This window comes from Protopterus annectens, chromosome 2.part0, assembly GCF_019279795.1.
Source record: "Protopterus annectens isolate FY-2018-M chromosome 2.part0, PAN1.0, whole genome shotgun sequence".
NCBI lineage: Eukaryota > Metazoa > Chordata > Ceratodontiformes > Protopteridae > Protopterus > Protopterus annectens.
Genome location: NC_056728.1, coordinates 1,312,990,450 through 1,313,015,390, shown reverse-complemented (window position 1 = coordinate 1,313,015,390; position 24,941 = coordinate 1,312,990,450). Strand labels below are relative to the sequence as shown.

The window sequence follows — 24,941 nt, the reverse complement described above, 5'->3', positions numbered from 1 at the left end:
TAGGCAGCCTGTCTTGTCTTCATCTTTGCGTTTTTTCGGAATGTCGGTAGTCCGATGGCTTACCGAACACATCTCTGGAAAATTGAACAGAGTACCAAAATATTTAGAAGCGTAAATATACAGACTACCAATAGTTTTTTGCTTAAATAAGGCACAAAACCAACAGCGAGGTATGTCGTGGTCAGGACCTAGGCAAGGAATACAGTACGAATGAAAATCTTTGTGAGGTATTTGCTTTCCACAAGAAATACAATTGACTTTTACTAACATCGGTTTAGAGCAAGAAAAAGTTTCCCCAATGGGGTACTTGGCTTTAGTTGAAGACTTCGGTTCTGAAACACGAAAATGAAAATTTCAGGAGTCGGCCGATCGGCACTTGCAAACTGCTTCTGCTTCGGACACCGCATGGCAAAAAAGACTGATGTAATGGCGTCGGCTGCATGCCGTATACCAGACTACCTGACGTCACGGAAGATGAGACAGCAACCGACGAAGGACCCAAGACTTTGATAATCAGGCCGACTGAGGGCTACTGCAAGCAGATAACCCAAATGGGATGACTGCAACAGTGAAACACGAAGAACATCTGGTCTAGCATGTAGTGTTTGGTGAAAGTGTGAATAGTAGACCAGGTAGCTGCTTCCATGACGGAGGCTGTGTCCAGCCCTCTAAGAAAGGCTTTGGAGGTAGCCATGCCTCTGGTGGAATGAGCCCCGATTCCTTGATGCAACTGTTTGCCATGATGAGTAGCAGAAGAGAATGGATTTCCTGAGCCAACAGGAAATGGTTTGCTTGGTGACTGCCTTACCTAGAGCCCTGGGGTGGAAGGAGACAAAGAGTTGGTCAGATTTTCTGAACAACTTAGTTTTGTGTAAGTAGAATCTCAGTTGTCGGTGCACATCTAAAGAATGAAGGATCCTCTCTGCGGAAATGGTTGGAGAGGGGAAGAAGGTGGGCAAGTGAATGGACTGATTTAAGGATGGTTGTTCACCACTTTGGGCAAGAAGGAAGGGTTAGTGCGCAAGGTCACCCTGTCATTATGAAGGTGGTGTAAGGAGGGAGGCCATGAGGGCCTTTAGTTAAGACACTCTTCTAGCAGAGGCAATGTTCACTAAAACAATGGTTTTCCATGTGCACATCTGTAGAGAAGCTGTGCTGGCTGGCTCAAAAAAAGATAAGGCGGGTTTTTCCAGCATGAAATTGAGGTCCCAGGGAGGAGGGATAGGTTTTCTTGGCGGTCTGATATGCAAAATCCCCTCTCAGGAAAAGTTTAAAGTCCAGTCTCCAAAGCAGAACTGGCTGTAAAGGCAAGCAGGCTGAAATGGTAGAAAGGTGGACTTTGACTGAAGAATATGCTAGTCCTTCCTTAATAAGCTCACAAACATAGCTTAGGACAAGTGAGGGTTCTGCCTGAAAAGGGTTCCTGTCCTTAAGGGAACACCATTTTGAGAATCTTTGCCATTTGGATCAATAGTTTTTTCTTGTAGTTGGTTTCCTGGCCTCCCTCAGGACTGAGGAGCATGTTCTCGGAGTAAATGTTGTCTGAAAGGGATCAGAAGTTGATCACCCAAAGAGTTAGATGCAACAAAAGTAACTGGGGGTGAATGACAGATCACTTTTGTTGCGAGTAGGCCCACCTTGTGGGGTAACTTGTCTAAGGAGAGAAGGGGGAACCAGTGTTGTCTTGGCCAATAGTGAGTCACCAGCAAGATTTTTGGTTGGTCCTTCTTGATCTTCAGTAGGACCTTTTGTATTAGAGGGAAGGGAGGAAAGGCATACAGGAACATTCCCTTCCATGGAAAGCTGAAGGTATTCACACTCCAGGCTAGTGGAGAGTGACCCCTAGTACAGAACTTGTTTAGCCTGCTCTGGAGTGAAGCAAACAGATCCACTTGAGGTGTGCCCCACTGGAGGACGATGTCTAAGAAGGTTTTCCTGTGAAAAATCCATTTGTGCTGGAGAGAGGATGTTCTGCCGAGTAAGTCCACTTGCTTGTTTTCCAGAGAAGAGATGCAAGAGGCCTGCAGGAAAAGGTTGCGAGTGGCTGCTAGATCCCAGCCTTGTAGGATTACCTGGCATAGCTGGTATGCCTTTGTCCCTCCTTGTTTATTGAGGTACCACATGACAGTAGTGTTGTCTGTCACAATGTGGAGCGGCCCTGGTTGCAAGATGGGAAGGAAACTTTCCGAGCCAGCAATACCTGCAGTCATTTCTCTGACACTGACATGGTTGCTTTTGAAGGGCAGGGGTCCAGTGCTGTTGTACCCTGAAGTCTTAACGTTGCCCCCCGACCTAGGTCCAATGCATCTGTGTGCATGGATTGAGTGGTGAGGGTAATATGTGCATCCTGGTTAATGGGAGCATGGGAATAGTAGCTGCCATGAGACCTAGGACTTGCAGAAATTGTCTTGCAGAGAGATGAGATTTTGAAAGTAGGCTTTGAAAATGGGTGGAGAGAGACTGCACTTCGTCCGGTGGGAGAAAGGATCTCATCAGGTCTGTCTTGATCCTGCATCCTATGAATACTTTGGCCTGAAGAGGACGGAGAGAGGATTTCTGAAGATTTAGGGTGAATCCCAAGTTGTGAAACAATGTCATGGTAAACTTGAGATGGGCCTGTAGGGTGGACTTTTATTCGGCCAGAATGAGAATGTCATCCAGATAAGAGTAAATTAAGATTCCTTTGGTTCTGCAGTATGCAATGGCTGGGGCCAAGCACTTTGTAAAGACTCTGGGGGCCGTAGACAAGCCAAAGGGCAAGGCTGTAAACTGAAACTGTGAAAAGTGGCCACTAAAGAGTAGAAATTTCCTGTAGGATGGTCTGACAGGAATGTGTAGGTAAGCATGCTTTAGGTCCAGAGTGTTGAAGGTTTGGGAGGGGATGAGGGGTAGGAGGGTATGAAGGGAAAGCATCCTGAAGGAGGGAACGTTCAGGAACACGTTCAGATATGATAAGTCTAGGATTGGTCTCCAGGGGCCATCCTTTTTTGGAACTAGGAAAAGATGGGAATAGAAGCCTGACCCTTACTGTCCTGAGGGAACGGGTTCTATAGTTCCTCGAGTCCGGAGTTCTTCCAAAATGGGAGGGAACAGATGAAGCTGATTTCTTGGAAGGAAAGGGATTCTTTTTAGTTTTGGTCTTTTCCTCCAGGATCGGAAGTATCCTTTCTGGATGATGGAGAGAACCCAAAGATCTGCTGTGATGGATTTCCAAAAGGGAAGGTAGTGGGTAAGGCGGGCGGACAGAGGCAGTTGATCAAGGCAGTCATGCTGAAGGGGAACCCCTCTTTCTGGACAGGGATGTTTGGTTGGTGGCTGAGAGTTGGGGGTCTTGACTAAGGCCGTCTCCGGGATGCCCTGCGGGGTCTTGAGGAGAGAGGGCGTGACGTAGGAGTCCTGATAAAGGATGGTTTTGCTGGGTAGTTTCAACAATATCTGGGAAATGGGAACACCAGCAGATGCTTAATGTCTTGCAGTCCTTTGCTTTTCTCTTAAGTTTTTGAAAAGTTCTGCTGAGTTTTTCCCAAATAAAAGGTTGCAGGTCCAGAAGAGAATCCATGATTTTGGATTTGAAATCCTCTGGTAAAGGCTGTAAGAGAAGCCAGGAGCATCTGCGTAAAGCAGATTGCAGAGTTAGCAGCCCTGGCCGAAGCCTTTGCTGCATAGTAGCTGCATCTGATGGAGTGTCTGGCTACTTGTGCAGCTAGAAACAGCTTAGATCCAATTCAACTTTGGTTGGACAGTCTAGGGTAGAGGATAGCAAGGTGGAACCCCTGGGAGACCAGGTCCAGGGCGTATTTCACCATGCGAGTTTGGTAGTTAATAGCCCTGAAAGAAAGGGTGGAGGTGGTGTTCATCTTTTTACCCATTCTGTCCATAGTTTTGCTATCTGTTGGCAAAAGTGAAGCAGACTGTAATTGCCTACACTATCTGTCTGGAGACGCAGCAATGACTGCAGGGTCTGCTATGGGGTGGTTTCACCAGAAATATGTGGTCATCAGGCACTTTGTAAAATCTATCCGTCCTTTTAGGGGCAGGAGGTTGAGAGTCTAGGGTTTTGGAAACCAAGCTAAAGGAATCCAGGAAAGCTAGAAGCACAGGAGAAATAGCTGAAGGGGAAGGTGACTCAAGCTGCAGAAGTTCAAAATATCTTTTCTGGGTATCTGACATTAAGGCAGTATCCCACCTTGAGTAGTCATGCATTTTCTGTAATAGTTTCCCCAAAGGTAATGTCCTCTGGTGGGAAGTCTCCTTCAATACAGTCATCTGGGGAGTCAAAATCCACAGGTGAAGCAGAGAGATGGATTCCTCAGAAGAGGAGTAGGGCTGTTACGGTTATTCTACCTGATGAGTAGTGGTTAAAGATAGTGAGGAAGCAGAGGTTTGCCTGGGGCTCAGCACAGGAATGTTGGAAGGTGCATAGCCTGAGGGCCTAAGAGTCATGAAGGCCTGCATTAGTGAGCTGGTAAATGACTGCCAGTCTGGGGCAACTTGAGGCATGGGGCTCAAGTGCTTAGTCTTTTCTTTTTTCTTAGTTGCCGTAGGCTTAGGGGAAGGCTTAGCAACAGAGGCATGGGCTGACGCAGGAGAAATCTCGGTCAGTCGACCAAGTGTTGGTTCCCCCTCGACGTTGGTTATGGACGGAGTCTGGGTTAACTATGCAGACGTGCTTTCCATGGCTGTCGAAACAGCCTCTTCCAGAGGAACCAAAGCAGACTGAGTAATCGGGTGTCCCTTGGCCCCTATATCAGTAGTCGGCGGGACATCCAATGGCTGAGCGGCATCGGGAGGAGGCCTGGAAGCCTTTGCCTTCTTCCTCGGTTGTTCGGCTTGGGCAGCCAACTTGGGATCCATCCTGAGAGTGAGGCGTTTTAGTCTTTGATTTTCCAAGTACAAATTAAGCAACGCTAGTCAGCTGCAGAGGGTCTTTTCCATGAAGGACTGAAAAAAACGGGGCAGGCCTTATGGTCGTGCTCCTTTCCTGAGCAAAACACACACAGGTCATGAGAGTCTTTGTGCTGTATCCGACGTCCCCAGTTACATTTGCTCTTTTTCCCAGACATCACCTAAAGGGGAATTTACAGCAACCAAACTCAAGTGTACGCAGGAGAAAGAAATCCCCAACGGTACTTCGCTTTAAAGTTTTTGGTCGTAGGAGCGAAGCATAGGTTTGTACTAGGCTACTGACCACCAAGGTCTTTATAAGCCCAGCCATGCAACCCAACCAAGTTTTGTCCTCAAGTACATTAGATGCCTATATGGTGGGGGTATGTTAGCAATGAGGTAGCCAAGGGTTGTGTATGTGTTCATGCATGCATGTGGGGTACAACAGCTTGGGACTGTTTAGCTTACTGTCTGCCTCTGTCCATCAGAGACATGGAGGTCAGACCAGGGGTGCCTATGAGTTCTCATCCAATGATCAAGGTTTCACTTGAAAAGGATAAGGGAAGACCTCTGCTTTACGTGGATGAAGAACCTGCTCCACAGTGCGGGGATCCTCCGAGACCTCAGTATCTCCAGCATGTTTTACTTATGTCACAAGCAAAGTTTAGGTTCTTGGATCTAGTGCTCTTAGTACCGTTTGTTTTGCTGATATGCAAGAGACCCATCAGAGCTGTGTCTGATGATGCCTTATGTACCAGGTAAAGATCACTTCTCAGTAACCTGTAGCAGACCAAGTAAAGAGAAGGGCCTTAACACTATTTGTGTAGCACAGGGTATTCATATCCTGGATTCTCCTGGTGAGAAACCTTGGCGGGCTTTCCAACTGTTGCATCTGACCTAGACTCTATATCTTGGGTTTACGAGTTGGGCGACACAGAATAATTTTCTTACTATCCTAGATACATGTTAGTCAAAGGCCAATTTACTATCATACTTTCCAAAATCTCTAACTACCAGGTCAATTCTTAGAGGTGCTTTAGCAACGGAGTAATTACCTTGGGTGGACAACATATCAAAGGGCACTAAATTACAATTGATCACACTGAATTTTAATCTGTGGCTCTGGCACCAATTATCTGTTTGTGACAGACTCTCTTGCAGGACATTTGTGTTGTGGGGGAAATCTATGATGGCTCCCAATTTACAGTCATCTGCAAACATTGTGAGCCACAGGCCTTCAACATTAGCCTTCACTTTTGAGAAATGCATGCCAAACAGGAGCGACAGAATACATGAAGCCTGCTCTTATTATTTACATATGGATATTTACTTTGGATAATCTACAAGTAATCTTTGTTAAATTTTCAAGAAAAATAATAAAAACTTACGAGTAAAACAAAAAGAATACATGAAGCCTGAAGAGTCAAACAGAGCTGAGCTGTTACCTCCGAGGCTATCATAAGTAAGTTTACAAAGATGAGTGACTACTCCCCCACGATTGGTTATGTACCACACACCACTGTGGTGTTGTCTTTGTACAGCTGCAGAAGTCCTGAGGAAGCGAGATTATTCTAGGTGTTCAAAACACTGCCAATTGCCAAGATATTTACTTCATGCATATGCTTCTGTCCTACACAATCCTACAGATGTACTTTTAACCCTTTGAAACTGCTCCCCATACCGGTATGAAACATTTGTAGTAAATGATTAGAGGGGGGCTTAGAAGGGAGAATGGAAGACCTGGACTGCCAACTACCTGGTCTTCCAACCATTCATTCAGTCGTCCCACTTTACAAATCCCAGGACTGGTTATCTAAAAGGCCAAAAGGTGTAGATGCAGAGTCTACACAGATATGAGATGCATGTTTTCCCCTCATCTACAGTTTAGCACCGGGGAAGCCTGATCATCATAGATGCCATGTACCCTTGTAATTCTGAGAAACTCCCTTGCAGATGCCTAGTATTGAGTGGAGAAACTGAGCAGGAACTGAAGAAAAATATCTACTTTGCCTGAAGGAAAAAAGGCTCTTCCTAAGGCAGAGTATAACATCCCAAGAAAACCATTCTGTGAGGAGGCTTCTGAAAGTTGATTTGAAACTACAGATGAATCACACCTTTCCCCACATTTGTGGTACTTGAGAAAAAATACTTAATATTTTGTTAGAATGCATTATTTTTAGACATGCAGTATCCAATTAACAGATGGTGCAGTATGCCTACCTACATTTTTAAATTAAGATACAACTGAAATATACCTCAATTTTGCACTTTTAGTTTTTTCAATAAAAAATCTGACTTGGATAGATTAACCCTTATTTTCAAACCTCCTTAAACATTATCTAAATTCTGTTAACCTCAAGATGGTAATTAAGTGTACTTAAAATTATGGCATCAACAGCATCACTACTTATAATCTGTGTTTTTGAATTCATAGTAAGCAAAGGTCAAAGTAAATTAAGGGACAGAAGTAAAACACATATTGCATTAAGTAGGGGTCATCCTTACCTCACACAAATTTGAATATTACAAATACAGGAAAGCCCATTATTAGGGTTTATTTGTGCTGTTTTAACATAGTACACCTTCTTATTAAATCATAACTGATCTTTAACTTCCTAGTACTGCAGCTGCTGTTAAATGGCCATTCTATGAATCATATAAAAAAATCTGATTCTACTGGCAGCCAAGTTGCATACTTTTGCTTTACTTACTGGTGCTATTCCAAGTGCCTGAAGACATTTACTCATTTCATTCACCCATTTTCCTGGGTATAAACAAATATGGTGATGGAAATGTTACTTATAGGTTCATAGGTTGGTACTGGGCTATCTGCCCGAAGGCATATATTAGCCCAGCCACATTGGGTGGTATTCACCGCCCCCTTTAGTAGTTCCCTAGACCCTTGTACTAGCAGCTAGTACCCTTGGCCCCTATCTAGTAGTGCTGTTGGTGTGAAAGTACAGTTGTGTACACCTACCATAAATGTAGATGTTTGAGTGTCTTCACTGATGCAGTCATGACTGTAGGGTTCTCCCCTGCCGGCAGGCAGTCCCTGGTCGGCCAGAATCCCAAAATCTGGGTCCGGCGTCGGCTGTTTATCTCTGCTCCCTGACGTCAGAGCGCCAGGAGTATAAAGACGACAGCCGACACCATCTTCTCCAGTTTTTCTTGCCCCAGATGTCAGGAGTCCCAAAATGAAAATGGCCCCAAAACCTTTGCAAATACACCTCAGAAGAATGGTGAAAAAAGAAACCACACAAAAGTAAAAATAAGAGGGGACAGGAGGAAGGGAAACCCAGACTGCAACAGTGAAGACACTCGAACATCTACATTTATGGTAGGTGTACACAACTGTACTATGTTCGTGTTTCACTGTTGCAGTCATGACTGTAGGGTAGAATCCCAAAGCTGAAAGAAAGGGAGGTGGTCATAAAGAAGAAGGGGCGGCTAAAAGGCCCTGAAAGACTGCAGAGGCAAAGCCTGCCCTAGACTTAGAGAGGCAAATTGTAGTGCTTAGAAAAAGTGTGCACTGAACTCCAAGTTGCAGCTTCCAAAATATCCTTGGTAGGAACTCCCCTGAGGAAGGCTGCAGAAGTGGCAGCAGCTCTGGTGGAATGAGTCCGTATACTCCCTGGGATTTGCTTTCCATGGTGTGAATAACAAAATCTGACTCCATGAGCAATCCATTTAGAAATGTTTTTTTTAGAAATAGCTTTACTTTGGGAACTGGAAGCATAAGAAACAAACAATTGTTCTGATTTTCTGATGTCCTTGGTTCTGTTAAGGTAAAAACGTAGCTGTCTATGTACATCCAAGGAATGCAAGATCCTTTCCCCTTTCTTTTGAGGAGTGGGGAAAAAGGTTGGCAAGTGGATAGTTTGATTTAACGCCACTATGGAAAGCACCTTAGGCATGAAGGTTGGATTAGTCCTCAAAGATACTCTGTCTTGATGAAAAATAATATATGGTTCCACTGCCATAAGAGCTTGTAATTCTGAAACTCTCCTGGCAGAGGTTAGTGCCAACAGGATAGCTGTCTTCCAAGATAAAAACTTGATGTCAGCAGAAGCGGCAGGCTCAAAAGGAGGCAAGGTTAGTTTTTCCAAAACATAACTGAGATCCCAAGCAGGAATGGGAGGAGATCTAGGAGGTCTTAAGTTCTTAGCTCCTCTGAGGAACTCTCATATGAGCTGGTGGGAAAAGATGGGAGGGTCTGTATTATAATGAGCAGAAATAGCAGAAGCATGGATCTTAATGGAAGAGAAAGAGAGACCCTTATGCAAGAGATCCGTCAAGTAAAGGAGAATTAAAGTAATGTTAGGAAGAAGAGGATCAGAATCCTGAGCCTGCATCCAGGAACAAAATCTTTTCCATTTTCCTGCATAAGATTTCCTAGTGCTAGGACGTCTGGCTTCTAAAATGACATCCATAACCTGCTTGGGTAGAAAAGAAGAAATCAAAGGCCCTGGATTAACCAGGCCGCCAGGCTGACAGTTCTGACATGAGAGTGTAGTACCTGACCCTGATGTTGGGACAGAAGGTTCGGAGACTGAGGTAAAATCCAAGGTGGCTTCAGGCATAGGTTCATTACAGTTGGATACCAAAACTGCTGAGGCCAATTTGGGGCCAACAAGATTATCATCCTGGGTTTGCCCTGTTTTATCTTTAGCAAAACTCGTGGAAGAAGAGGTAGAGGCAGAAAGGCATACCCCGAGAGGTTTCTCCAACTGAATGACAGGGCATCCACTTTCCAAGCCTCTCTGTGGAATGTCCTGGTGCAAAAATTCTGTAGCTGATGATTTAGATGGGATGCAAAGAGACCTATGTGAGGACATCCCCATGCCGCTGTTTATCCTGAATATTTTGGTGTCCAGCATCCATTCGTGTGGATCCGAAAGGTATCTGCTCAAACTGTCTGCCAGTAAGTTTTGTTTCCCTGGTAGAAACTGAGCTTGAAGATCCAGATTGCAAGCTAGAGCTGTGTTCCATAAATCCATGGCTAGTCTGCAAAAGGGGGGAGGACTGAGATCCCCCTTGCTTGTTTATGTACCACATAACTGTGGTGTTGTCTGTCCGTATTAGTAGTTGCCCTGGTTGTATGAGATTCCTGAAGGCCAATAGAGCTTTCTGAACGGCTAACATTTCTTTTAAGTTGATATGCAGGTGCTTCTGATCCTTTGTCCAAAGGCCCTGTAGACAATTGCCCTGAAAATGGGCCCCCCAAGCATAATCCGAGGCGTCCGTGGTTAGAATCTGAGAGGCAGGAGGTAGACGGAAGGGCTTCCCTTTGTTTAGAGCACATGCCCTGGACCACCAAAGAAATTCCTTTTGAAGGCAAGGAAGGACAGGAATCAGCATGTCCCAACTGTGGTAATGCTGAGACCATACACTTTTTAGGTACCACTGTATTTTCCTCATGTGCAGTCTTGCATATGGTACGAGAAGGATGCAGGAGGCCATGTAACCCAAAGCCTGCAGTAATTTCCTTGCAGATAGATGGGTTAGAATTGCCAAGGCTTTGAAAGTTGATGCCAGCTGTAATTGTTTTTCGGATGTCAGAAATGCCATCTGGGTTGTAGTGTCTAGAAGAGCACCCAGAAAAGTTATCTGTTGAGATGGTGTCAAATTTTACTTTTTTATGTTGACAGAAATTCCCAGGAATTTGAGGAGGTTTTGTACAAAGTCTAGATGCTGGAGTAAGACATCCTTGCTGTCTGCCCGAATTAGACAATTGTCCAGATAAGGGTAAATTTGAATTCCCTTGAGTCTGCAGTAAGCTACTACTGGAACCAGGCATTTGGTGAAGACCTTGGGCGCAGTAGACAATCCAAAGGGCAGCGCAGAGAATTGAAAGTGCCTCGATCCGGCCTTGAACCAGAGGTATTTTCTGTGATCCTGCCTGATGGAAATGTGTAAATATGCCTCCTTTAAATCCAAAGCCACCATCCATGCATCTTTGGACAGCATTGGAAGTAACTGATGTAGAGTAAGCATCTTGAATTTTGGAATCTCTAGAAAGGTGTTCAAGACCGATCCAGAATGGGTCTCCATGAATTTTGCTTTCTTGGGACTAGAAAGAGCCTCGAGTAAAACCCTTTTCCCATCTCTGAAAGAGGTACCAGTTCTATGGCATTCATAGCCAAAAGAGCCTCCACCTGGTTTAAGGCCTCTGTCCATTGATGTTTTGGAAGGTCTGGCCATCCGCTTGGCCTTGGCAAAGTATGAAAATGGAATTTGTAACCTCTTAAAATCACATCCAAAACCCATTTATCCTGGGTTATTTGTGTCCAATTTTGGTAAAAAAAAGAGAGTTTTCCTCCGAGAGGGGCTTCCAGGCAAGACGTTCCTGCAGCCCAACAGAGGGAGTCATTGAGTTTGTTTCCTTTGAGACTGTGGCCTGTCCTCTCCTCCTCTAGGGGTAGAAGCAGTCCATTGCCTTGGTCTATAAGCAGCTTGTGTTTGAGGCCTCCCTCTGGAGCGTCTATATCTACACCTTTGATGCGTGCCTGAAGAGGGAAAGGACCAGTTTTTTTGATGGCCAATTCCTGCTAAATCTAGGAGGCTGTACTTGTAAGAAATCTTTAACTGTTTGCATGGATTTCGCCTTATCCTTCATCTTTTTAATCACCTCTTCAGCTTTAGATCCAAACAAAACATTATGAACAGGAGCATCCAATAATTTAGCCTTCACTTGTTCAGGTAAATTTTGTTCCTTTAGCCGTGCATGTCTTCTAATGACAGTGCCAGAGGACGCAGCCCTACAAGAAGCCTCCAAGGCATCAAATCCACAGTGCAAAACATGCTTCCCAACTTGTTCAGTGGCATGCAATAAGTCATGTAATTCCTTATCCTCTGCACAGGCAGAAATGGAAGTCAATTTCTGTTTTAAGACAGACAAGAGAAATTGCTGATATTTAAGCATATGAAACTGACAGTTTAAAGCACTAATGGACAAAGTAGCAGAAGTGTACACCTTTTTGCCCGATCTTTCCAAAGCTCAAGAATCCTTTTCAGTAGGAATAGGATTTTTGTCAGTAGCGGCCTTAACACCCTTAGGACCCTGAGAAATGGTTTCAGTGTCAGCAGTAGGATTCTTGTATAAAAACCTGATGGGAATCAGGAACCCTGCAGTACCTATCAGGCTTAACAGGAGCAGGAGGAAAAGAATCCGGGGTTAAATTAGCCTCCGAAAAGGCATCATCCACAATATCCAAAACAGGAGGAATAGCCAGGGGCCTATGCTGGGGAAGAAGAAAATCCCTCAGTCTTTTCTTGGATTCTGAATACTCCTGTCCCTCCCAGTGAAAATGTTCCCTCATTTCATGCAGAGTTTCCCCAAAAGAAAAATCCTCAGGAGGAGAAGCTGAAGGAATGGATTCTTCCGCATCAGAATCCTCATAAGGAGGAAAAGAATATTCCTGATCAGAAGAAGAAACTGAGGAAACAGAAGCCTGATCAGAGGAATCATAATAAACATCCTGCCTAGGCCTTTTGTCTGGAGGGGGAAGAGAACCCCTAATCATTGTAAGTAAATCCTCCACCATCTTGAGTAACTGTTTCTGTGACTTGGGAGCCGGTTCAGAAGAGGCCTGTGTTGAAGTCTTTGATTTAGAAGGAGTCTTTGCCTTTGTCTTTGGCTTTGCCTTTACTTGAAGCTGAGTAGGCCTGAAAACCCCTTCGGAAGCCGGTACCTGCACAGCAGCTCCGGACCCATCCGAAGGAGCGTTGTCCGAAGGTTCTGCAACAGAGATATTTAAAGGTCTGGTTGGCTCCTCATGAGGGTCCGTTTCGGCCATCGGTTCTGAAATGGCCAACAGGGGCTGCAAAAGCGCCTCACTGACGACGGCCGAACCTGAAGCTGGCTCCAAATGTGCGTTATCAGATTTGGACCTCGGAGGCCTGTCTTTATCCTTGCGACGCTTGCGAACTCCGGTAGATGGAAGCATATCAGACGACATTTTGTAGTTAAATCGTCTACTGAAGTAATGAAATGCAAAATCGTACCTTCGCTTAATTGTACGTTGATTGAATCTAGCACAACACCGACAACTAGCTACGTCGTGGTCAGGGCCCAAGTAAGGAATACAGTAAGAATGAAAATCCTTATGAGGTATTTGCTTCCCACATGAAATACAATTATTAACTTTTTCTGACATCGGAGTGGAGCAAGAAAAAAATTTCCCCAACGGGGTACTTAGCTTTGAGTGGAGAAGAAAGTCTTCGGACCGAAGTACGTAGAAATATTCGTCAGGAGTCAACCGAGTGGCACTTGCGAACTGCTATCACCGCACGGCAAGAAAGACTGGAGAAGATGGCGTCGGCTGTCGTCTTTATACTCCTGGCGCTCTGACGTCAGGGAGCAGAGATGAACAGCCGACACCGGACCCAGACTTTGGGATTCTGGCCGACCGGGGACTGCCTGCCGGCAGGGGAGAACCCTACAGTCATGACTGTAACAGTGAAACACGAACATCTTTCTGTTACCATCCACTCATCAAGGTTCCTCTTGAAGAGTGATAGTGAGGGGCTCTGTCTTATGTAGATCGGGACCCTGTTCCATAGTAAGGGAAGTCTCTGCAAAGGGAATCTATCCCTCCAGCATGTTCTACTCATTGTTCTGTTGAGGGTTATATCCCTAGAGTGTGTAGCTTGAGTAGATTTGGTTTTGCTAAGATGGAGCATGTTCAACAATTCTGGGTTGGACATGGCTCTGTACGTTAGACAGAGATCGCCTCTGAGAAAGCGGTATGCAACAGAGAACAGTTTTGGCTTTTTCAATCGTGCTGCATAGGGCAACTGTTTGAGGCCAGTAATCCTCTTGGTTAGGTACCTTTGTGGTCTCTCCAGCTGCTGGAGATGTCTAGCCAGGTACATTCCAATTGGTGCACTGTACTCAATAATGGGTCTGATGAGGGAAGAGTAGAGGGGCACCATTACATCCTTAGATCTTGATGCAAACCCTTTCGTGATCAGATGGGTCACATACAAGGATTTTCTAACCACTTTGGCAACATGGTTATCAAAGGAAAGCTGACTATCTACTTGAGTCCCTAGATCCCTTATTTCTTCTTCAGATTTCAGGGGATTACCTCCTATGTTGTAGTTTGCGGTTGCTCTGTTTTTTCCAAAGGGGATTACTACGCATTTTTTTGCATTTAGCTTGAGACCATGGCTTTCACATCATGCATCAGTCTCATTTAGGCCCTTCTGGAGGATCTCCATGTCAGCCAGAGACTCTATTATAACACCCAGTTTGCAGTCGTCTGCAAACGTAGTCAGCCACAGCCCTTCCGTGCCTGTACTTCTGAGAAGTATATGCCAAACAGGAAGGGCCCCAGGACAGAGCTCTGAGGCACACCACCCGTTACTGGTCTGGATTCGGACATAGATCCCGCTACTCTTACTTTATGGGATCTGTCTGAGAGCCAGTTTGCGATCCATCTTGTGACGTAAGGGTTTATGCCCAGGCTGGTGAGCTTATCAATAATACCTGAATGGGGAATGGTATCAAATGCTTTAGCAAGGTCAAGGTAAGCCGTGTATACCTCTTTTTCCCTTATCTATAGCCTGAGTAACTGTCTCAAAGAAATCCACCAGGTTCAGGAGGCATGATCAGACATCTTATTTCTTAATTATTCTGTATTATCTTAGCTGTTAATGACGGATACTCAAAATAGAACAGAGACTGTAGTGTGCCAAGCTTTCTCTGCTTTTACCATCCCTGAATATCAAAACCATGTGGACTTTTGGCACTGATATGAAAATCTCCCAATCAAGAACAGACAAAAAAAAAAAGGGTGAAAATAATGGAAAATATGGAACAAACTCCCCTGCAAAATCCTTAGAAAACTGTTGTGAGAACTTCTGGTGAAGTTTATTTTTTTTTTATCTTCAAAACTTCTTTTGTTATTTCTGGTTTATCAATTTCAGTCAAGTCTTATTTGTACAGGTATTTGGGTTCTTCAACTGTTTCACAAATGCTCAAAATCTTGTACCTATATTTCAGAATGCAGTTTTTCACAGTAGTTAAATGATGACATTACTCCAAATTAACAATGAAGACTTCCTGAATAATTCACTGTGTGGGCTGTGGTGCTTCAGAATTTCTAGGATCTCCACTGTCTTCTTACAGGCTAACCTACATTATCAGCATATCTAAAACAGTCTTTCTGATGTGGTGATATGTAGGTCCTTTCTGGGAACTACATACCCACACTGTTAACTTTTCAAATGTGTTGCTACTCTGATATACTGTCACTACTGAAATAACTGAAATCCTGACATCACAGACTAGCTATATACCTTATTATGCATACCCCCTTTGAGAATTAATGACTACTTTAACCTCCATCCACCAGTGATCAGCAACCTGCATATGAAAAGCTCTGCAACCTAACTACCAGAATTATCAGTCACATTAATGAAATACAAAGTAAAACATGAAATGTAAATGAAGCACTACCTTAGCCAAATCTGCTAATTAAAAACAAAAGTATCTTAGCTCGCCACTTAATGACATTAAAATAAAGCTAAGATGCGTGAAATCAGTGATATAAACATGCATTCTTAAATATCCAAAACATAAATGAGCATACTTTAAGAATATCTGATGAAAGCATTACATTTAACAGACATCGATAACATATACATAACCATATTCAATTAAAATGGGAAAAATATTGGTGCCTGTATACATACACTGACAGGTATCAAGCTATTTCACCATTCTTTGAGGATAGGTCTTCCAAAACATTTGATCACATTTACCGATATACAAAATTTATGCAGCCTTAACTTGTCAGGGGTACAAATTAATCACATGCCTCACAAACGTTATATAAAATCAGTCAAAAATGAGAGTCTAAAAGCAGTTCAGTCATTCTAATTCACTTGCAGTGCTTACCATATTCCATCACAGGCAATGACCATAAATTCATGTTCAGGTTTTAGTGCAAGGACCTTAACATCTGGCAAAGCAGAGATCATCTGTTCCTCAGGAGGCAAGTTTTTATTTCTCTTGTAAAAATGATCACCTGATAAAGAAGAGGTACACATACATGTTTAATGTTATTTCACACATTTCTAGCAAAAACAGGCAAAGTAAGTTCTAGCCTTCAAGCCAGAATGCCATTTTTAGTTTCAAATATTTGACGGATAAACACAAAGGCATTCTTTAATACAACCAGTTAGCACAAGCTTCACTCACTCACTTGTAACCCTGTGTGTGTGTGTACAATGTGGGGTGCCCACAAATATCATTAGTTATGTACCACAATTCAAGCCAGGCCCCTCTGCTAACATGAAAATCAACCAATCAAAACACAGTTCTAAAACTTTAAATTATAGAATGTCTACTAACAAAGTAAATTGACTGAAAAATTAAAAACCGTAAGAAGAAAATACTAATGACCACTGGATGAAACCCACTCAATGTAAAAAAAAAAAAAAGATGAAGTACTCACTATCTTACTTTAAGAGAATCTCAGCAGTAGGAATTAAACATGTAGAAAGAAGACCAAGTAGTTACACCATAAAATAACTGCAAAGACCGGGGGGGGTTCAGAAGAGAAGGGCCTATTAACTCATCCAGATGAAGCCCTGCTTTAAACATTACTTGCTAAAACTGAATAGATGACCATGTGCCATTTGTACAAATTTCAGCCATCAATACATTCCCAACAGGCACACAAAGCAGCCACTGCTCTAACAATATCCATTAACTGAAGCAGTAAAAGACCTACTAGCTTGACTAACGACCCTTAATTATACAGTGTGCAAAGATGTCCAGAATTAACTGGCCACATGATTACAGATTACTTCCAGTAATAAGGGGGGGGGGGGACTACTGGTGATCTTGCAAACCTATGAATTTTAAGTTAAAACAGCAACAGATGTGAAAAACAAGGGCATGGAGAATACGTACCTTACTTTAGGCCAGAACAGGAAAGAAAATAGACAAGTTCAACAGTACTAAACTGACCTGACCCTTCTGCCTACTCAAAATCCATCATTATTAAAAGGGGCCAGAAAAGAAGTTATGTACTTACCATAACTTGACATCTGTTTGTTTTCATTCTTCCTTGCTACTGGGTTATGAATCCAAACCCTCAGATTTGACTTATGTCACTTTTTAGACTTGGATCCTGGTCTCCAGTTCCTCCATCTACCCACAGTGCCATACACTCTCTGTAGCTTCCACGGAGAGTTTTCTGCCTTAATGCCTACCAGATTGAGAGCCAGTATAGACAGAAATAAATCAAAGGTTCAAACCAAGAACATCAAGGTTCCTATACATTCAAAAGGTCCTCTAAGAGCCACTAGGTTGGTGAAAGGCTGGAAGGGAAGGTGAGGAAGAATGAAAATGAACACAGATGCCAAGTTATGGTAAGTACATAACTTCTAAATCGGATACTGTCCTTTTCATTCTTCCTCACTACGAGTCAGAGTCCCCAACTACATTTCTCGCAGGTGGCCTCAAGGAAGGATATGCCAGAGCACTGTCGAACCAAAAGGTCTACTTCTGGAGACAATGTCCAATTTATAATGAGTCACAAAGGTATGAGTCTTTGACTAAGTGGTTGTAGCACAAATATCAAATTGATGCTCTAGAGGAGAAAACAGATGTAGCTATAGATCTATTAAAACAGGCTTTAGGAGGGCAAGGCAACTCCAAACCATTTTTTTTTAAATAAATTAGTGAAATACAGTCTGTAGGGTAGCCACAGTGGTGCGGCAATTAACGTCGCCGCCTCACAGCAAGAGGTTCTCCGGTTCGATTCTCAGCTGGGGTGCCTTCTGTGCAGAGTCTGCATGTCCTCCCTGTGGTCACGTGGGTTTCCTCCGGGTGTTCCGGTTTCCTCCCATATCCCAAAGACATGCTGTAGGTGGATTGGACACTCTAAATTGGCCCTAGGTGTGAGTTTGTGCGTGTGTGCCTTCTGTGGAAGGTTGGGTGGAAGGTTGGGCGCCGGGCTGGCAACTCGACACTGTAAAACTCCACTGCCAATCATGAGTGGACAGGTGACCCGCTATGGCAACCCCTAACCAGGAAAAGCTGAAAGAAGAAGAAGTGAAATACAGTCTGTAATCCATTTGGCCAATGCGACTGGAGACTGCTTGGCCAAGATGGTTTGGTGAAAAAGATATAAATAGTTGGGTCAGACTTCCTGCACTGTTTTGTTCTATGAAGGTAAAAAGAGTAGTTGTGCAAAATCTTACCATAACCATAGATGTCCTTCTCTTCCATGTTGCAGTATTCTCACTGTGGGATCCTCCACCTCAGGCGACCCGAACATCCAGCTCCTATGCAAAAGCTTAAGCCTGGTTGCTGTCAGGTGCATGGGATGTCACATGCAGGGCCATAAACCCTGGGCCTTAAATGTGACGTCTTCAGACACAGACCTCTGAACTGCCTGCCCAGTCAGATAACGGCCTAAGGAATCCAAGAATGATGCCATTGAGACAGGGTAAATGTGAAAAAGGGGGACAGGAAGTTGCAGTTTTCACACTGTGTGAGACTGCCACAACTCAAGATGAGGAAAGTGTGGAGGAAGAAGTTGCAGTTTCCAGGAAACCGTGCAGGAGTAGCTCGTGGAAGTAGCTGACTAGGGAGTATACTTTGTCCTGAGAAGGAAAGCCTTCTTCAAGTCTGTTATCCTGCAGCCCAGGAAGGCTTTGATTTTGTCAGGTTGAAGGTGAACCTCAAGTTCTGAAGTAGGGACACAATGAATAGTCAAGTCGTTCCTGGGAATAAATTTCATCTTCTGCTAGAACAAGGAGGACGTCCAAATAGGGGTACATTTGTATGCCTTTTGTTCCGCAGTAGGTTACTGCTGGAGCTAGACACTGTGAAGACCCTTGGTACAGTAGACAATCCAAAGGGCAAGGCAGTAAACTAAGTGTGAAAAGGGCCCAGCAAAATGCATAAACTTTCTGTAGTTTGGATGAATGAGTATGTGGAGGTATGCTGCCTTCAAGTCCAAAGCAGCCATGTATGCCTTGGGTGGCATTAGTGGAAGAAGGGTTTGAAGGGATAAAGTACAGTTTTGTACCTACCATAAATGCAGATGTTAATGTGTTAACACTGCTGCAGTCATTACACTTGGGTTATCCTGCTGTCAGGCGGTCCCGCAGTCAGCCAGAGTTCCAAAGTCTTGGTCCGGCGTCGGTTGCTGTCGCTTCTTCCCTGACGTCAGTGCGCCAGGGGTATACAAGATGTATCCGAAGCCATTTTCTACAGTTTTTCTTGCCTCAGATGTCAGGTGCCCCCAAGTAGGTAGGCAATACATATTGCTAATAAAAGTATATATATAAAATAAAAACAATACCTTAAGTTACAAGCAAATACACCACAAAGGTTGTATAGGATAGAAAGGTATAGATAAGGCCAGCTAGTTCAGAGGGGATGGAAGGAGGGAAACCTGGACTGCAGCAGTGTGAACACTTGAACATCTACATTTATGGTAGGTACAAAACTGTACTATGTTCATCGTGTTACACTGCTGCAGTCATTACACTTGGGTAGAATCCCAAAGCTAAGGTTGGGTGGCTGGTCTATAAAGAGTCAGGATTGGCTATGAGGCCCTGCAGAACTGCAGTGGCAAATCCTGCTCTGGATTTAGAGTAAAGAGGCAAGTGGTAATGCTTGGTAAAGGTGTGCACTGAACTCCAAGTTGTAGCCTCCAAAATTTCCTCTGAGAAAGGCTGTTGACGTGGCTGTTGCCCTGGTGGAATGTGGCCTAATGTTATTAGGAACTGATTTTCCATGCTGTGTGTAGCAGAAATGAATACAGTGTCCTATCCATTTGGATATAGTCTGCTTTGAGATAGCCTTGCCCTGTGATCCTGCAGCATATGCTACAAACAGTTGCTCAGTTTTCCTCAAAGCTTTTGTTTTGTCCAAGTAGAAGCGTAGCTGCCTGTGTGTGTCCAAAGAGTGCAGAAGTTTCTCCCCTTTATTCTGGGGGTTTGGATAAAAAGTTGGCAAATGGAGGGTTTGGTTAAGAGCCACACTAGATACCACCTTTGGCATAAAGGTAGGGTTTGTCCTTGAAGAAACCCTGTCGTGATGAATAATTATAAAAGGTTCCACTGCCATTAATGCCTGTAGCTCTGAGACTCTTCGTGCTGAAGTTACTGCCAGGAGCAAAATTTTAGATCGGCTGTATTGGCTGGCTCAAAAGGTGGCAGGGTCAGTTTTTCCAAAATGAAAATGAGGTCCCAAGTTGGTGGTCTCCGGGGCGGTCTTATGTTTTTAGCCCCTCTGTGGTACTGCTTTAGCAAGGGAAGAGAGGATAAAGGAGGATCCGTGTTGTAATGTGCTGAAATGGCAGAGGCGTGGATCTTAATTGATAAGGACAGGCCTTTGTCCAGCATCTTAGTTAAGTATTGTAAAATCTGAGGAATATTTGGGACAAGAGGGTCAAGGCTTTGAGCCTGGTTCCAGGCACAGAATCTCTTCCATTTTTCTGAGTAGGTTTTCCTGGTGCTAGGCCTCCTGGCCTCTAGAAAGACATCCATAACAGCTTTAGAAAGAGGTGTTGCCTGTTTGACTAATAAATCTGCCATACAGCCAGGTTTAGGGTTTTGAGCTGGCCGTGCAGGATCTGATTGTTTTGTTGAGTCAGAAGGTGTGGAATTTGAGGCAAAATCCATGGTGGGCTTTGAGCCAAGTTCTTTAAGATTGGGTACCAGTGCTGGCGTGGCCAGTCTGGAGCAATCAGGATCATGCGTGGTTTTTCTTGTCTGGGTTTTAGGAGTACCCTTGAAAGGAGAGGCAGTGGTGGGAAGGCATAAACTTTTAGGCTTTTCCAGCTGAACAAGAGAGCATCCACTTTCCATGCTTGTGTGTGATAAGTCCTTGTGCAGAATTTTTGTAGTTGGCAATTCAGTGGGGAGGCAAAAAGATCCGTGTCTGGGCAGCCCCATTTTTGCATTACCATGCTGAAGATTTGAGGATTCAATTTCCATTCGTGAGGGTCCATGATATTTCTGCTTAGTCTGCCAGAGTATTTTTCTTTCCTGGCAGGAATTATGCTTCCACAAGGTCATGGCTTGCCTGCATAGGGGATAAGAATGAGTGCCCCCTTGCTTGTTTATGTACCACATTACTGTGGTGTTGTTTGTCTTTAATAATAATTGTCCTGGATGCAGAAGGTCCTTGAAGGCTGTTAGGGCATTTTGAACAGTGCAGAGAATTGGTAGTGCATTGTACCAGCTTTTAATCAGAGGTATCTTCTGCAATTTTGTCTGATAGGGACATGCAGGTATGCCTCTGAGGTATAGAGTAACAAGCCAAGCCTTCTTGCCCAGCATGGGTAGAAGCTGCTGTAATGTCAACATTTTGAATTTTGGAATATCCAGGTATTTAGAATGGAAAGGTCTAGTATGGGCCTCCAGGCCTTTTCCTTTCTGGGGACCAGGAAGAGTCTTGAGTAAAATCCTTGCCCTTGTTCCTGTTGTGGTACTTTTTGAATAGCTCTCATGTCCATGAGGGCTGAAATTTGTTTTTGTGCCTCTGCCCATTGATTCTGTGGCAGGTCTGGCATTCCTTTTAGCCTTGGTAAAGTATGAAAGTGGAACCTGTAACCTTGAGACACAATATTCAGAACCCATTTGTCTTGGGTGATTGTTTGCCAGTTTTGAGAAAAAAGTGCTAATTTTCCCACTAAGGAGGCTGCCAAAAGGGAAATGCTTGGCGTACGAAGGGGGGAAGTCATTGGGACCGTTTCCTGTAAGGTTGAGACTTGTCCTCACCTCCTTTTGGGGTTGAGGTGCTCCACTGTCATCTGTTAGAGCCTTGGGGTTGAGATCTGCCTCTTGGGCATCTGTATCTGCCTCTCTCTGGCCTGTCTGACACTGGAAAGGACCAATTCTTTGTTGGACAATTTCTGCTAAATCGAGGTGGCTGTACCTGTAAGAAATCCTTGACTGTTTGTATAGATTTAGCTTTATCCTCCATTTTCTTTAACACCTTTTCTGCCTCAACACCAGACAAGGTATCATGCTGTAAAGGAGCATCCAGTAATTTTGCCTTAACATGATTAGGTAAACTCTGTTCTTTTAACCAAGCATGTCTTTGAATCACAGAACCTGTAACTGCGGCTCTACAAGAGGCTTCTAAAGAATCAAAACCACATTGCAGAGTATGTTTTCCCACTTGTTCATCTGCATGCAATAAATCCTGCATTTCTTTACAGTCAGGAGCTTCTGAGCTTGCAAGCATTTTCTGTTTTAACTGAGCCATTACATACTGTTGGTACTTAAGCATGTGAAACCGGCAATTTAAAGCCCTTACTGCTAAAGTTGCAGAAGTGTAAACTTTCTTCCCCTATCTATCTAAAGCTCTGGAATCACTGTCAGAGGGTACTGGATTTTTTGCGATAGAAGCCTTAACCCCTTTTGGACCCTTGAAAATAGTTTCTGGATCAGCAGAAGGGTTTTTATAAAGAAACTTGTGAGAGTCAGGGACTCTATAATACCTATTTGGCTTGGCTGGTGCAGGGGGCAAAGAATCAGGAGATAAGCTGGATTCAGAGAACACATCATCCACAATATCTAGTACAGGCAGAATAGCCAGGGGGCTGTGCTGAGGCAATAAAAGGAAATCCCTGAGCATTTTCTTGGGTTCTGTATAATCCTGACTTTCCCAATGGAAATGCTCCCTCATGGTATTCAAAGTTTCCCCAAAAGAATAATCCTCAGGAGAAGAGGCTGAAGGGATAGACTCTTCAGCATCAGAGTCCTCATGGGGGATATGGAGTATCCCTGGTCTGAAGAGGAATCAGGGGAAATGGAAACCTGATAAGAGGAATCAGTCTGTATCCTGCCTAGGCCTTTTCTCAGGAGAGGGATGGGAACCCCTGATTAGAGAAATGAGGTCTTCAGCCATTTTAAGCATCTGTTTCTTAGGCATGGAGGACTGTCCAGGAGAATGCTGTATTTGCTTCTTTGTCTTTAATGGTACTTTTGTCTTGGCTGTTGCTTTAATGGTAAGTTGTGAAGGTCTAAAAACACCCTCAGAAGCCGATGCCTGCTCAGCGGCTCCGGACCCATCTGAGGGATTAGTTTCCGTAGGCCCAATACCTTGAGTTTCCAGAGGCCTAGTTGTCTCCACGTGAGAGTCGGAGGCAGCCTGTGGCTCTGAGGTAGCAGGTGTCAGGGGCTGCGAAAGCGCCTCACTGACAACTGGCGGACTGGCCTAGAAGAGGTTTCGTCGTCAGGTTTGGACCTCGGATGTTTGTCTTTATCCTTGTCTTTGCGTTTTTTCGGAATTGCGGTCGTCTGTTGATCCGAAGGCATAGTATAATTGAACCTTCGGTCAAAGTAGTGCAAAGCAAAATCAAAACGTCTTTTTATAGTGCGTTTGTTAAATCTAGCACAAAACCGACAACTAGTGACATTGTGATCAGGGCCAAGGCATGGAATATAGTAAGAGTGGAAGTCCTTATGAAGTATTTGCTTCCCACAAGAAATACAATTATTAACTTTTTCTGACATCGGTCTGAGGCAAGAAAAAAAGCTTTATTGAAGACTTTGGATCTGAAATACGGCTTCGAAAATCTCAGGAGTCGGCCGACCGGCACTTGCGAACTGCTTCTGCTTCGGGCACTGCGCGGCAAGAAAGACTGAAGAAAATGGCGTTGGATGCATCTTATATACCCCTGGCGCACTGATGTCAGGGAAGAAGCAACAGCAATTGACACCAGACCAAGACTTTGGAACTCTGGCCGACTGTGGGACCGCCTGATGGCAGGATAACCCAAGTGTAATGACTGCAGCAGTGTAACACGATGATCATCATTCTCAATGAAGGGACCTTCAGAAAGGGGTTTAGTGAGCACAAACCCAGGATGGGCCTCCAAGGGCCATCTTTTTATGGTACCAGAAAGTCTGGAGTAGAACCCGGCCCTGCTTGTCCAGAGGGGACCCTTTCTATAGCCTCTTGTGCGGGTACATCTTGGATGATCTGGGGAATAAGATGTAGCTGTTTTTTTTGGGCAAGAAGGGGATGCCTTGTGGTAGGGGCTTCTCCTGCCAGGTCATAAAGTACCCTTTTTTCCACTATTGCTAACATCGAGAAGTCTGAGGTAACATTTTTCAGAAGGGTAGACAGTGAGAGACGGGAAGCTGACTTAGGCAGTCTTGCATTGTTGTTTCTATCTGGAAAGAGCTACCTGGGGGGGGTAGGTTGAGGAGCGACTGCCCTTGGGGAAGGTGCCTTTCTACATCCTTTCCTGTGCCTAGAGGAGGGGGGGGGGTAGAGCCCTCCTGACAAAGGTGGCCATGGGAGGGTGGTTTCTGTAAAACCTGGGGATGGATGAGACCAATAAATGTTTGAGGTCCTGAAGTGGTTTGCTTTTTTCCTGGAGGCTTTTAAACACTTCAGCAGACTGTTTGCCACACAGGAATTTATTGTCAAGTGGTGCATCTAAGATTTTGCTTTTAAAGTCCTCAGAGAGGGGCTGAAGCCTGAGCCGGGAGTACCTGGGCAGCACAGAGGCTGAAGCTGCAGACCTAGCAGAAGCCACAGCCACATCACAGTTACACTTCAGAGTGTCTGGCAACCTGTGATGCTAGCGACAGCTTAGATGCTACCTGAGATTTGTTAGAAGAGTCAGGCATGGAGGAAAGCAAGAAAGTTGCCTGAGAAAATTTAGGGCATATCTGACCATGTGGGTGTGATAACAAATTATCATGAAGGCCAGCATGGAAGATGTGTACATCTTTTTCCTCACTCTGTACATTACCTTGCTGTCCTTGTCTGATGGCAGAAGGGAGGAGGAAGGGATTTGTCTGGATTGTTTATCTAGGGCCACTGCAATAACTGCGGGAACTGCCACATATGGCTTAATGAGGTACTTGTGCTCATCAGAGACCTTGTAAAACAGGCAGGTCTTTTGGGAAAGTACAGTTTTGTACCTACCATAAATGTAGATGTCCAATAGGTATGCATCTGCAGTCATAACATATGGGTTGTCCTGCCTCAGGCAGCCCTTTGGTCGGCCGGATTCCAAAGTCTGGGTCTGGCCTCGGCTGATGTCGCACCTTCCCCGACG

General features: G+C 44.3%; 1 protein-coding gene across 1 annotated transcript in view; it reads right to left on the bottom strand.

The window, feature by feature from the left end:
- The window catches only part of PPM1G (protein phosphatase, Mg2+/Mn2+ dependent 1G), an 823,201-nt gene that overhangs the window by 367,852 nt on the left and 430,408 nt on the right, over positions 1-24,941 (bottom strand). The window contains exon 9 of the mRNA XM_044060399.1: positions 15,788-15,917. Coding sequence (XP_043916334.1) covers positions 15,788-15,917 — 130 coding nt within the window. The remainder of the gene's footprint in view (positions 1-15,787; positions 15,918-24,941) is intronic.